Source organism: Callorhinchus milii, unplaced genomic scaffold (genome assembly GCF_018977255.1).
Source record: "Callorhinchus milii isolate IMCB2004 unplaced genomic scaffold, IMCB_Cmil_1.0 Scaffold18, whole genome shotgun sequence".
NCBI lineage: Eukaryota > Metazoa > Chordata > Chondrichthyes > Chimaeriformes > Callorhinchidae > Callorhinchus > Callorhinchus milii.
Window position 1 is genome coordinate 7,485,737 of NW_024704759.1, and position 13,869 is coordinate 7,499,605.

Below are 13,869 nucleotides of genomic sequence, written 5' to 3' on the forward strand. Positions count from 1 at the left end.
CGACCCCCCCCGCGGTGTTGTCGCGGGACCGACGTGTGCGCGCGTGTGTGTGTGTGTGTGTAAAAAAATACACTCGTTATTTTAATTTTTAAAGGTGGTTGGCCGGAGGGCGCGAGGGTGGCCGGAGGGGGGGCACGAGGGCGGCCGGAGGGCGCGAGGGTGGCCGGAGGGGGGGCACGAGGGTGGCCGGAGGGCGCGAGGGTGGCCGGAAGGCGCGAGGGTGGTCGGGAGGGCGCGAGGGTGGCCGGAGGGCGCGAGGGTGGCCGGAGGGGGCACGAGGGTGGCCGGAGGGCGCGAGGTGGCCGGAAGGCGCGAGGGTGGCCGGAGGGCGCGAGGGTGGCCGGAGGGCGCGAGGGTGGCCGGAGGGCGCGAGGGTGGTCGGGAGGGCACAAGGGCCGGGAGGGCACGAGGGTGGCCGGGGGGGGCACAAGGGTGGCCGGGGGGGCACGAGGGTGGCCGGAGGGCGCGAGGGTGGCCGGGGGGGCACAAGGGTGGCCGGGGGGGCAAGAGGGTGGCCGGAGGGCACGAGGGTGGCCGGGGGGGCACAAGGGTGGCCGGGGGGCAAGAGGGTGTCCGGGGGGGCACGAGGGTGGCCGGAGGGCACGAGGGTGGCCGGGGGGGCACAAGGGTGGCCGGGGGGGCAAGAGGGTGTCCGGGGGGGCACGAGGGTGGTCGGGGGGGCACGAGGGCGGTCGAAGGCTCGGCCGAAGAGGACACGCGCCTTGAAGGAGGCAAGGGAGAGGGAGCGAGCGAGGTGAAGGGACTGTGGGATGGAGTTGCAGAGGGTGGGGGCGGAAAGCCCGACCGCCCACAGTGGGTGGGGCAGGCCTGGCCGGGGGTGGGGGGGGGGTGTGGGGTTGGGGCGGGGGGGGGGGTGGGCGTGGAGCAGGTCACGACCTGCTGAGCGGAGGGCAGCGGACAGGTTGACGCAGGCTCAGCGGGTGGCAGAGCTAAGGGGCGGCGAGGCCGTGGAGGGCCTTAAGGGCGAGGACCACGATTTTGACCTCCCATCCTCTGGGGGATGGGGAGCCGGTGGAGCCGGGCGAGGGTGGGGCTGATGGGGTCAGGGAGCCTGGTGCGGGAAGAGGACACGAGCTGCAGGGGTCCGGATGACCTGCGGCTTGTGGAGAGTTGGGAAGGCTGACCTGCAAAACTTCCGGTCCCCCCCCTTCCACCGCACTTTCTTTCAGCGTTTCAAAGCACCGACCGAAATTGGCCACTCTGCTCCCTATGGGCGGCAACACATAATATTGGGCTACTTCAGGAACAGTAATTGACTTTGGGCTGCAAAATTATTTCGATTTCTGGCAATCCTGGTGATAATGGGGGAGGGTGGGGAAGGGGTGAGATTCGAGCGAGGGTGAGAGCAGAGGGGTTGGAGTATGCTCAGCAGGTGGAAGGAAGTGGCTGGAGAGGGAGTGAGGAACGAGGTGAGAGGTTTGAGGCGGCGTGAGGAGGTGAGAGGACATTCGGCTCCGGGCAAACAACAGCTCTGTTCGTTGTTGGTCGTGCATGTTTTCTCTCCATCTTTCCAAGGCTTCTATATAAGGCAGAAATTATGATACCGAAGCCGATTGTGCATTAAACACTATTTATTAAATTTAGGCCAATGATACACAACAAAGAGATTCACTAAAATAGGTACTAAAACACTCGCATCTTATTCAAATTGCACCTAAAGACTTCATAAAGACCCCTCCCCGCATATATTATCTCTTCCTTTATTGGTTAGTGCATTATTATTTTGTCATGTTTATTTCCTGGCTAATCCTTTACTACATCCACACATTCTTTCAAAACTATTAACACTTTGCAAGCTATTGAAATATCCAGGATTTTATTTATTTAAAATAACTTTACATTCCCTTGACTTACTAAAACATTAAAGGGTAGTATTAAATGAATCAAACTGCAAATATTTAAGTTCATGGTTAGTTAATAGACGGGAGTCACGGGAGTGAATTGATGTCAAAAGTTTAAAGGAAAAGCAGAAGAATGTGCACTCGTATTATTGATTGTTCAATGCAAATAATTGGAATGTGAATGGAGTCATCAATCATAGGTAACATATTGAGAAACAGAATATAATCAAATTGAATAATCTAGTCTGATGTGAATAATTCAGAAAGCAATAGACTGATTTCTGAATCATTTATTTCCAATCCATCAGGGAGATGACATTTATTTCATATGTATAATACATTTGCATGGCTTTTCTGATAAAATACCAAATCATATTCAGATTACTTGACAATGAAGATTATTAATACATTCTGGCTGTGAAACATTTTTGGTCGAAGTATCATAGATCAAGCTCAAGAATAAAAAGTCACTGTGACATGATATAAGCAATTTACTGGTGCCACGTTCAACCCTGAACACATAAAATGAGAGGTATTGGTTTACTAGCACAGAGTAGCAAACGATCCTGCCCCCTGAATACAAACCCCAAGAAAAACTGGATCAGTGAATACAGTTTCAAACGTGCACAAGTGTGTGAGTGTGTCAGCTACCTGGTAAAAGGACAACACACCCGAGTCGTAATCCAGCCAAATGCCAATTTTACAAGGATACGCAGTGTATGTCAGGGGCGTTCCTTTCGAGTTGTGCAATCCTATCAGATTACGGTTACGCCAAAAAACACTCCAGGACAAATTATTGAAGCCCACGAGTGCCGCGGTTCTGTTTTCCTTTCTCTTGATCTCTTTGTACGTGATTCCAACCAGGTACATTGTGTGCTCGCGTGGGATCTCCACTTCAAAGTAATAACAGCCCGAGGAAAAGCCCTGAGAGCAAAGCACTTGGGAATAGTGCTCGAACCGTTCGGGGGAGTTCGGGTACGGCTCGAGTTCACCTTTCCACGATACCGTCTTCAGATCATTCGAAAACACCAAATGCCTGTTGGCCGTGTTCAGGTCGAAAGTCAGCTGTGAGCCGCCTTGTGTGTGGAAGCCGTGCTTTGCTAACAAGGCATCGGTTTCTCCCGCAACACCTTCAAGCTTCTTCTGCACCATCACCGACATCATCTTCATGTCCAGGCTTTCCTTGGTCACTTGGGTGGAGTGCTCTTCGGCGGAGATTATCCCCGGATCCCGAGCCGCGAATTCCTTGAAGAAAACCACAGGGTCGCGTTGGTCGTACAGGACCTGCAATTGCTTCAGGGCTTTGGAAATGCCGCGCTTCCTGCACTCCACTTCTTCCTGTTGGACTTTCAGCCGATTGACGACGTCGCTTTCCTGGGCGTTAATGCAATCCAGGGTCTCCCTTTCCCTCTTTCCCAGAAAGGCTCCGATCTCCCGGTACAGAGCAGCGATTTTATCCCTCATGTCCGCCCCCGTCCCTTCCACCGCCCTCACGTTGTCCGCCAACTCCGCGGAAGCGCCGTCCGTGAGCCGACCCGCTTCGTTCAGCCGCCGAAGGGTTTGGCTCAAGGCGGCTCTCTTCTCGTCGTGCGCCTCTTTCAGTGTCTTCACGTCGTGGTTCCTGTGGGCTCCGGCCACGTAGCAAGTCACACAGGCGCAAACGCCATCGTTGCCGCAGTAATACCTCAGGAGCTCCTGGTGCTCGGGGCACTTTCTATCCGCCAGAGACAGGGTGGCCTCCACCATGTGGTGATGCTTCAGAGCGGGTTTCTCCAGGTGCTTCTGCAGATGGAGGTCGCACAGGGAGGTCTCGCAGTTCAGGCAGGTCTTGGCCGCGGCCAAAGGCTGGTCCAAGCAGAAGTCGCACCAGACCTGGTTTGCAGTGACCTGGACCTTCTGGAACTGCTCCACGATGCTGCACAGCTTCACGTTCCTGCTCGGGGCAGGTCTCTGGCCGAACTCGACCCGGCACTCGGGGCAGGAGAACCTGCCCCCGGCCTCTTGGGACTGCCAGAACTCCTCCGCGCACGCCTTGCAGAAGCTGTGGCCGCAGCTGAGCGAAACCGGTTCCGCGTAGACACTCAAGCAGATGGAGCAGATCAACTCTTCCTCAAGAGTGCGGGTCACAATCGGAGCAGCCATTTCCTCGGCGAGTGGAAACGTTTGGAAGTGAAACTGAAAGCGATGTCAGTGTTTTTTTTGGTGGTGGGGGAGGGGGGAGGCTGTTGGGTCTTGACTTGGTGATGCTAAACCGGTTCAGTGACTGATTGCATCCTCACCCTCCACCCCCCGTTATTTGGGGAAAAAATAAAGAGACGTGAGGTCTGTGTGTGTGGGGGGTCTCTATCATTTATTTCTGTAACATGTCTCGAGTTTTCTTTTGCAGCTCTAAATACATGTCAATGCGTTAACGAAACGGCTACTCCAAAACCCCCCCTCCTCCCCCCCACCCAAAAAACACCCAAAAAACACGGTGCGTTCTCCTAAAATGAACGGAAATTCAAAATAACCTTTTTTTTTAATGCCGTTGTCCTTATCTTATTCCCCTCCGCGGGATTAGACGTCCTCTAAAACACGACCCACTCGCGTGTCTTAAAACCAACCGAATGCAATTTCGTGAAGAAGCAAAAGAGTTTCCACAGAGAGTTCCACGAGGTTAATGAGGGGCTGATTCCGCCCAAAGTCTGACCAGTTTTACAGTCCGACCACTATTACCCCATTTAATTCCAGTTAAGTAAATCATAACAGCCCACGAGGGATTGGATCCGGGTTTGGTCCGGTCCACGGCTTATTTCCAACACCATGAGATGTGTTTACCGACTGAGCCATTTGAAGACATACGACTGTACTGTTACAACAACTTACATTCAAAATAGCACTGATGTGGATCCAATTATTGAAGAGTTTTTGCCTTATTGCACAGATTCAGGATCATTAATTGACCGAAATGTATTGAATTTTGGAAGCTTTTTCCTGTTGATTTGTGCTCCCAATTCTCCACTGTACAGTATCACCAACTTGCCCAAGGTTTCCAGGCAGAGGGCGAAACCTTGGGCAAGTTTCCTTACTCCACACAGAGCCTAATAATAATCCCTCCAAAACCAAAAACAATAATAAGAATTGGTCATTTTCAATCTACGACTGTTTGTGGGACATTGCTGTGCGCAATTGGCTGCCGCGTTCACCCACAAATATACAGTCAATTCACTTTACAGTGTGTTCTGTGAAGAGCTTTGGGACGTCCTCCCGACGTGAAAAGCGCTATATCAAATGCAAGGATTATTATTATTATAACTGCAGTAGCTCAAAATGTTTGCTATTATCTAGGAGTTCTTAACCCATCTTCACGATGAAATAGAATAATTGATCTACAAGGTATGCATGAAAGTACATCAATGAGTATCAATATGGTGCGATACAATACGCGAAAAATGAAAAATAAAGCAGAAACACTGAACCAGAGATTGATGTTGTAAAGAGAGAATGAGCCTAACTTGTGGAGTCCTGTAGCTCAGTGGTTAGAGCACTCGCTTTGCAAGCGAGAGACCTGAGTTCAATTCCAGGCAGATCAGGGCGAAACCTTGGGCAAGTTTCCTTACTCCACACACCTAATAATCCCTCCAAAACAAAAAACAATAATAAATTGGTCGTTTTCAATCCATGACTGTTTGTGGGACATTGCTGTGCACAATTGGCTGCCGCGTTCGCCCACAAATATGCAGTCAATTCACTTTAGAGTCTATTCTGTGAAGCGCTTTGGGAGATCTAGAAGACATGAAAAGCGCTATATCAAATGCAATTATTATTATTATTATTCTATAAACGTGCAATACACAGCAGCGATCGAACCATTGCATCGGTGCTTATTGGAAATGAAATACAACAGCAAGTGGCTGAAAAAAGATGACAACAACTTTATTCGGAAAAGTTCTGGTACCATTTTGGAATATGCAGTACTGCGTTATTTGCAGTTAGCAAAATCATTTATCCTTCAATACAGAGATGGGTGAGTGTAGCTCCTTCCTTTATACCAATGAACTACAGCAGCTATGTCAGCAATTCAATTATATAGCATAAATTCTACTAACAGATTTTGCATTCCTTTTAGCCATCACATATATTTCGGATTAGTTGGCTAGAGAGCTGCACCAAAATGTTGCAGGAGATTTAGGTAAAAGGTACTATTACATCACTTCTTAAGATGTTTTAAGTTTGATGGACTTGGGAAGCAGAGCCATAAGACAGAATATTTGCTTTGTGTATATTGGCACATTTTAATGGATTCTTTCAAACTTGTGAAATGAAACAGGAAAAAATTATTGAGGAATGTTGGATATTTATTGGATGTTTTCCATCATCTTCATCCATTCTGTAAAATAAAGAAATTAATATTTCATTAAAATATGTTTATTTACAAGCATGTACGAATAGCTCAAGGAACATATAAATGCTATTTGATTTTACCATCATAACACATACACACATACCATCAAAGTCGAGTTTGTCATCATTGTTTTTGTCTCCATCCCTTAGGAGTTCATCAATTTCTTCATCTGTGATTGGCTCACCAGCCGTCATCAGGATCTCTTTCAATTCATCACGGTCGATGTAACCATCAGCATTCCTAGAATCAATGTGCAAAGCATCAATCATCAACCCAGGCCTTCTGCCTTAACTCCATATATGACATATCCTTAATTCTTAATACTCTTGGAAGGCCGAATTAATATGTAACTGCATTTCTAAGTAAAGAGCCAGAACCACCTAAACCCGAAAAAAACTATCCTAATATTTTATAGCATTACAGATAAAACTACCTTCTAACTTCCATTGCATAGCACTGGGAAACGTATCTGTACTCTATCCTGCTAGATGATTGAAAAGTAATTTTTTTTTAATCGGGTGACTTTGTGGGTTAGTGATTGTACTTTTACCTCCAGGACATTTATACTGGGTCTGGTTCCTGAGCCAGGCAGACCAGCACTACTCCAGCAAGCTATGTGGTTTTATCTGGTTAAACTCCAGCTGTACCCCAATGTACATTCTGGGGTCTCCCAAGCCTTGGTTCTTACCAGTCTGTGCCTAATACTCTCCAGAATTAGGTAAGCAAGATGAATATCTCCAGGGAGAGAGTGTGCTTTCCATTCCAATATACAAGGATTTCCATGCATTGGTAGGATGCATGGAACATTCAGATTGTTTTGGATGCTCTTAACGCATAGTAATCAGTTTCACATGTATTGACAGCCCAGAAAAAAAATTAATAAACTGTGTTTAGTAGACTAAATGTTTATGCCAAATATGGATGTGAACATTGAGTTTGAAATATCATTTTAAGTTCATGTCACATTAATATAATATTAAGAACAATGTATAATTTTCCTTAAATAAATGCTTTCTGATCCTGGAATCTGAACCGAGATCAAATACAAAATTGTCATTTGACATAAATTTAGCTTTAAATGGATAACACAATTACTACAATAATAATAATCCTTGCATTTGATATAGCGCCTTATCACGTATTCGAGTCGTCTCAATGCACTTCACAGAATATACTGTATACTGACTGTATATTTTGTGGGCAAAATTATTTTATTTATTTTACAAATGTATCTTCATTCTGCTGTAGAAGCAGAAATGATTGTCTCAAAATCCTGTTCTCTGCTGGTCCTGCCAAGTTACGAAACTTCAACTCACGTATCAAAAACACGGAAGCATTCTGCCAGCTCTTCCTCAGACTTTCCTTTCGCCTCCTCTTTCAACTGCCGCACCATCATCACCAAGAACTCTTCAAAGTCAATGGTACCGCTTCCTATGTTGAAAGGACAATGATTTGTAAGACCTGCCCACTGTTAGCTACCCACAGCCTTGAAAAGAGCAACAAAGCTGAGTGTTTATGATAGAAACATTCTCACCATCCTCATCCACTTCCTCAATGATGGCATCCAACTCTTCTCTGGTGGGAGTCTGACCAAGAATTTTCATCACAGTACCCAACTCTTTGGTGCTGATGTCACCACCACCATCAGCATCAAACATGTCGAATGCGGCCTTAAACTCTGTAGGAACAAAATATAAGTATTTATGACTGTGTCATTATCGAAACAATTAAATGAGAGCATTGCCTGAGACAGATAGTTCAGAAGTAGTTTGAATACAGCTCACATTTTTAATGCAGAGGCGAGCAATGAGGACAATCCCAATTGTAAGAGGAATGAGCTATGAGCTAAGGTTAGACAAGCTGGGCCTCTTCAGTCTTGAAAGGAGATGTCTCAAAAGGAATGTCACATAACAATATCAGGTTTTAAATGGGATAGAGAAAATAAACTCGGAATGATACTTTTGGATGCCCCTAGACAGCAGAACAAGAGAACACAGGTTTAGGATTGCAAAGGGCAATTTTAGGATAGACACCAGGAAATCTGTTCTGATGAAGGGTCATGGACCCAAAACGTTGACCCACTTTTCTTTCTCCATAGATGCTGCACGACCTGCTGAGTATTCCCAGTGATCTCTGTTTTGTACCAGGAAATATGTATTTAACCAGTGGATAATTAACAACTGTAACAGGTTATCAGGAAGGGCAATTGAGGCCTGGATGCTATACATTAAAATAATAGTTCAGTACTATGATGGGAAAATGGTAGGGCAGGTATTCTAAAAAGATGAGATCAAATGAACCAAAGAGGCTTCTTCATTATTGTGGAGAATGCCATGCTGTTTTTTTACTGGATAACTACTGGATCATAAGTTATCCAGTGAAAACAGGAGCATCCAATACAGAACAAGGTTTTCTACCCTGGAATGATTTTCAATGTAATTTAGGAACGAAAATGTAATTCTTCGCAACAGTTTCAATATGACCATTACCACATTAGATTTATTGAGAAACATTACTTTTTTCATCCTGTAGAGGGACATTCTGATAGTGCTCTTTGGATGTTTTCCAATAAGTTATCAAGAACGGTGAGGTAGAACTGTGACATTTGGTATCATGTCAAACTTGTTATGGAATGTGACATTTTTCACCCCATTATATCCTGTATGCCACAATCCTTCACATGATGACACATCTGCACACATCTGCATATAGAATCTAATATCCCATGCTCCATTTAACTCTTAGAGTGGCACCGACATGTTTACACTTTTACTATTCCTACTTCCTCTTTGTGAGACAACAGCGATTGGCAGGGTATCTATGATGTGTTCCTTTCCATGAACGTTTTGTTCACGGGACTTATTCCATAAGCTGACTCTTACCATTATGGTGAGAACAGGGGAGTGGAACTAGTTGGATAGCTCTTTCAAATAGCCGGTTCAGGCACAAGGGGTCGAATGACCTCCTTCTGTGCTGTAAGATTCTGTGATTCTAACTCTTATTTTGCCGGTTCCAAAAAAACATGCATGGCGAACAGGAATTTTCACTGAACCAGTGAGCAAATTAGCAACGTTGACCTGAGGTTAGTTAGTACACGAATTCCAACAAATCTAACATCCTTTACAAATACTAAACCTAACAAAACACATGCCCCTGAAAAGCAATCTGTATTTTCATTCCTGGGTTTGCAAATTGTATGTAAAACGGTTTAAAGTGCAAATGGACTATGATGGACTTTGGATTATCAGCGCCTTGGGATGTCCTCCCGATGTGAAAGGCGCTATACAAATGTAATTTGGTATTTTGTATTGAATGACACTTACCGGCGATCATTTCCTCGCTGAGGAAAGACCTCGCGTCTGCTTGTTGTTCTGTCATTGGCTGCAAGAAAAGGAAAGGAGAGTGACCTACAGTAGAGTACACACAACAGGCAGGTCGGCACACATGGATTTTAAAACACAGTAGACCAATAGACTATTCATGTTATTGACAATTCACTTTGTCACTGAATACACACCTGACCCATGTCTACATTTCATTAGAACCATCATGGCACTCTACAGGGAAATGGGCGGCAGATTCATATAAACCCAAGCTGTGTTTCAATATAATTGTCGCAATGATGCCAGCGAGTATCAGTGCAAGTGTGTTTTTTTCCTCACATTCGCACAATCGTGGCTTTCAATGCGGATGAGAAAGGTTGAGTGTTTGGAGGGGGGAGGGGGATGTTGTCAGTGTCTTTCTCTTTCCTTGATATGTCTGGTTTTACCCGCTTCCTTAATATGTGTGGGTCACGTAATGTGGTTTGCAGGTGACAATGCAGGTGTCATAGACCCCACATTTTCTCCCTTGTAAAACATGTTCTGCAGCTACTTTTCTGAGACTTACTGCATCAGTAGCTCTGTCTTAGGACTCTGCATTAGGAGTCCTGCAAGCTCAGCGGTTAAGAGCACTCGTCTCGCAAGCGAGAGATCTGGGTTCAATTCCCGGCAGGCGAAATGTTGGGCAAGTTTCCTTACTCCACACCCCTCTGTTTACCTAGCAGTAAGTAGGAACCAGTTTTTAGTCGATTGGCGGATTGCTTTTCCGGGGGTAATAATTCCTCCAAAGAAAAAAGTGGATCATTTCAATCCACGACTGTTTGTGGGACACTACTATGTGCAATTGGCTGCCACATTTCGCCCACAAAATATACAGTCAATTCACTTTATAGTATATTCTTTGAGACGTCTTGGAGACTTGAGAAAGTCCTACATCCAATGCAAGGATTAGTATTATCATTATTACTGTTCATTTACATCTGCATTGATATGAACTTGAGGCATTGCAATGTAATATGTTTGTTAGTAATACTGTATTACATTAATATCAATACTGTTTCTAATTGAGAAACTGTGCCTCATGCTAGAGGCTGAAACAAGTATGAGAAGAGTAGAGGGATATCAGGAAGGAAATACCAAGTTCAAGTGGATATTAAAGATCCCATCACGCTCTTCAAAAAGGGAGGGGAAGTTACCCAAGTGTCCTGATCAAAAACCCACAAATAAAATTGGTCGAATAAAAGAGGATGTCAGAGGGAGTTAAAGAAATTCTGTAATTAAATGAAGATGTTCGTTTTTAGACTGCACCATGTATTGGGCCTAATAAGGCAATCTCTTTATTAGGTCTCTCACACTGTAGTCTAAAACTCTGAAGCCACAAATTCTGAAGAAACCCTATTTAAAAGATCAGTTTGGATTTTTTCCAAAGGCAGTTTGCTAAAGTAATTGATGTTTCAACCACAAAATATACAGTCAATTAACTTTACAATAGATTCTGTCAACAAGCGCTATATCAAATGCAAGGATTATTATTATTACACACATTGAATTACAATTTAGAATACCTAGAGGTATTTTCTTTTGTGGATAAAATACTGGTGGCCAAAAGGATCATAACTCTTATCCAGTAAAGGATATCCCAAAGTGGCAGGTTTGATGGACTAGGAGGTAGGTTTTTTTATTAACACTACTAATAAATAATAATTAATCCTTGCATTTGAATATATCGCAATATCACATCACCGAGGTGACCCAGAGGGCTTCACGTGATTTTACTCTACATTGTAGTGACTGTGCATTTTCTTTTAGACAAAATCGTTGTAGGCAATTCCCTAAAATAATTCTGCAGGCGACTTTTTACAAGTAAGAACTGTAAAAGGAAATGGTTAATTCCAGACTGCAATATGGGAGATAGAGTAAGGTAAAAATAAACCGGACAGCATCTCACAACCCGCCTCCAACTCTTAACTAAAATACACTGAAACTTCACTTCTGGATCCAAGCCAACAACTCTCTACAAGGCAGGGGCTTTTTAATATGAAAAAAAATAAGTCAGTCAGGTTAGCGTGTCAACTTGAGCTGCTGAATTGCAAACTCAAAGTTGGAGTAAGTACATCTCGTGTAACCATTTAAGGAGATGCTGGATCTCCTGCCTTGCTGAGGCTATTACGGTTTTCTTATGCAACTCTCCTGGCGTTCTGGGTGACTCCAACCCCCAGCTGGTGAGTAGCTGGTGTGGAGTCCTGTAGCTCAGTGGTTAGAGCACTCGGTTTGCAAGCGAGAGACCTGAGTTCAATTCCAGGCGAAACCTTGGGCAAGTTTCCTTACTCCACACAGAGCCTAATAATAATCCCTCCAAAACCAAAAACAATAATAAAAATTGGTCATTTTCAATCTACGACTGTTTGTGGGGCATTGCTGTGCGCAATTGGCTGCCGCGTTCGCCCACAAATATACAGTCAATTCACTTTACAGTGTGTTCTGTGAAGCGCTTTGGGACGTCCTCCCGGACGTGAAAAGCGCTATATCAAATGCAAGGATTATTATTATTATTAACATTAGCCTCTGCTCCAAGAAAGCAGAGGGAGTGAATCCACGTGTAGTTAGACCCTGTGTCGGTTTGCCCTCCTCGTCTTCCCTTTCGCCTTAAGCAATTTAGGGCAAATCGAGTTGCAAACCCCCCCCCACTCCCCATTCTTTTCCCCCTTTTCTCTCCCTCTTTCTCCACTCTTGTTGCTCTGGACCCCATCCCAGGACATGACAGGCGTTGGGGACTGAAACGCACCACTACCACACGGTTTAACTGTTCGGAAACGCACAGGTGATGAAGAGCGAAGAAAACACCAACTCAGGAGGGGGTGGAGGTGGGGGGCATTCTTAGATAATCCGAATAAACGTTATTAACAGAGTCCTGGGGAAGGCACAACCCGGATTAACCAGTGACTAACAATATTGGGGTCGAGGTGCGTTCATTCATATTTTTTTAAATATTAAAAAAATGCATATTTTGAATTGCACATTCACTTACACATTTAACGTTATGTTTAACGTCAAAGGGCTGCGGAGAGAGGAACTTTGGTCATCTGCAAAGACTGTAAGGAATATCCAGACCCCCTGTATAACGTGGTCCTTCGAATGGCAATTTAATCCAAATAAAATAAAAAAACTCAGTTTACCACTTCTCCGTCCCCAGCGCTGTGTAACGATTTCGTTGCAACTCAGATACAGCCTTTGATCTCTGTCCAGTGGAGACAGAGAGCTGTGAAAAATGCAGGTAAATAGGCACAGAGTAGAGGTATAAATGGTCCAGATATTGCACTAAAATCAGTGACATCCAGTGCAAATCGTTGGTCGAATATTATGATGAGGAAGGATTTGCTATAAGTTAGCGAACGTGTTGAGGACGTGTCACTTAAATTAAGAGGTACATCTGCAAAACACCGTCCATTTGGGGCACAACGTAGTAATGATTATCAACAAGAAAGAGTATTATATTATTGATTGATTTCCATCCTCGGTGACAGAGAGCAAACGTTAAGTTGTCGGATGCAAACACACGTAACTGTTTTCTTACCTCGGCTTTTTACAGTCACAACCTCTACTCCTCCTGACTCCGACAGCAGCAAAAGTATAAATTGTGCCTTTGCCTGTGAATTTACCTCCAGTCTTCAGCTGACGTGGGTTCTCTGGGGCAGCAAATCAGAGAGCACATACCCCCAAGCAAAGTCATTTTGGGCTGAGCTGACCAGATGGCAAGGAAACGAGGTGTTGGGCAGAAAACATCCGAGTGAAATTCCATCAATCCCAAACTCTCATAATCAGCCACAGGAGTCCATTTCACCTTACCCCATAGCCTCATTTGGGCTTATGTTGTCATTAGGTACTAGCCTTGGCTCAGTAGGTAATAATAATAATAATCCTTGCATTTGATATAGCGCTTTTCACGTCGGGAGGACGTCCCAAAGCGCTTCACAGAACGCACTGTAAAGTGAATTGACTGTATATTTGTGGGCGAACGCGGCAGCCAATTGCGCACAGCAATGTCCCACAAACAGTCGTAGATTGAAAATGACCAATTTTTATTATTGGTTTTGGTTTTGGAGGGATTATTATTAGCCGTGTGGAGTAAGGAAACTTGCCCAAGGTTTCGCCCTGATCTGCCTGGAATTGAACTCAGGTCTCTCTATATTATATTAATAATATAGTGGTTATATTAATAATACTACTAATAATGGTTATATTAATAATACAGTGGTTAGAGTGCTCTAACCACTGAGCTACAGGACTCCACAACTAGGTAGAA

At 44.7% G+C, this 13,869-nt stretch overlaps 2 protein-coding genes across 2 annotated transcripts; both read right to left on the reverse strand.

Moving 5' to 3' along the window:
- Positions 1-1,577: 1,577 nt before the first annotated feature.
- Positions 1,578-4,183, reverse strand: LOC103191267 (E3 ubiquitin-protein ligase TRIM62-like). The gene has a single exon (XM_007912246.2). The coding sequence runs from the start codon at positions 4,002-4,004 to the stop codon at positions 2,406-2,408; it is 1,599 nt and encodes a 532-aa protein (XP_007910437.2). The 5' UTR covers positions 4,005-4,183; the 3' UTR covers positions 1,578-2,405.
- A 1,928-nt stretch (positions 4,184-6,111) lies between these two features.
- LOC103191258 (troponin C, skeletal muscle) lies at positions 6,112-13,224 on the reverse strand. Its single transcript, XM_007912235.2, has 6 exons — positions 13,141-13,224; positions 9,570-9,627; positions 7,781-7,924; positions 7,563-7,677; positions 6,350-6,486; positions 6,112-6,231 (listed from the first exon to the last, which is right to left on the reverse strand). The coding sequence occupies exons 2-6, from the start codon at positions 9,622-9,624 to the stop codon at positions 6,200-6,202; spliced, it is 483 nt and encodes a 160-aa protein (XP_007910426.1). The 5' UTR covers positions 9,625-9,627; positions 13,141-13,224; the 3' UTR covers positions 6,112-6,199.
- Between the last annotated feature and the right edge of the window lie 645 nt (positions 13,225-13,869).

What these genes read in the sequence shown, in the direction of transcription:
- LOC103191267 (XM_007912246.2), bottom strand. Translation starts at nt 4,004, where the DNA reads ATGGCTGCTCCGATTGTGACCCGCACTCTTGAGGAAGAGTTGATCTGC.
- LOC103191258 (XM_007912235.2), bottom strand. Translation starts at nt 9,624, where the DNA reads ATGACAGAACAACAAGCAGACGCGAGGTCTTTCCTCAGCGAGGAAATG. An exon ending in TGAGGAAGTGGATGAGGATG is followed by an intron (nt 7,678 to 7,780) that starts GTGAGAATGTTT and finishes CTTTCAACATAG; the next exon opens with GAAGCGGTACCATTGACTTT. An exon ending in TGACAAACTCGACTTTGATG is followed by an intron (nt 6,232 to 6,349) that starts GTATGTGTGTAT and finishes TTTATTTTACAG; the next exon opens with AATGGATGAAGATGATGGAA.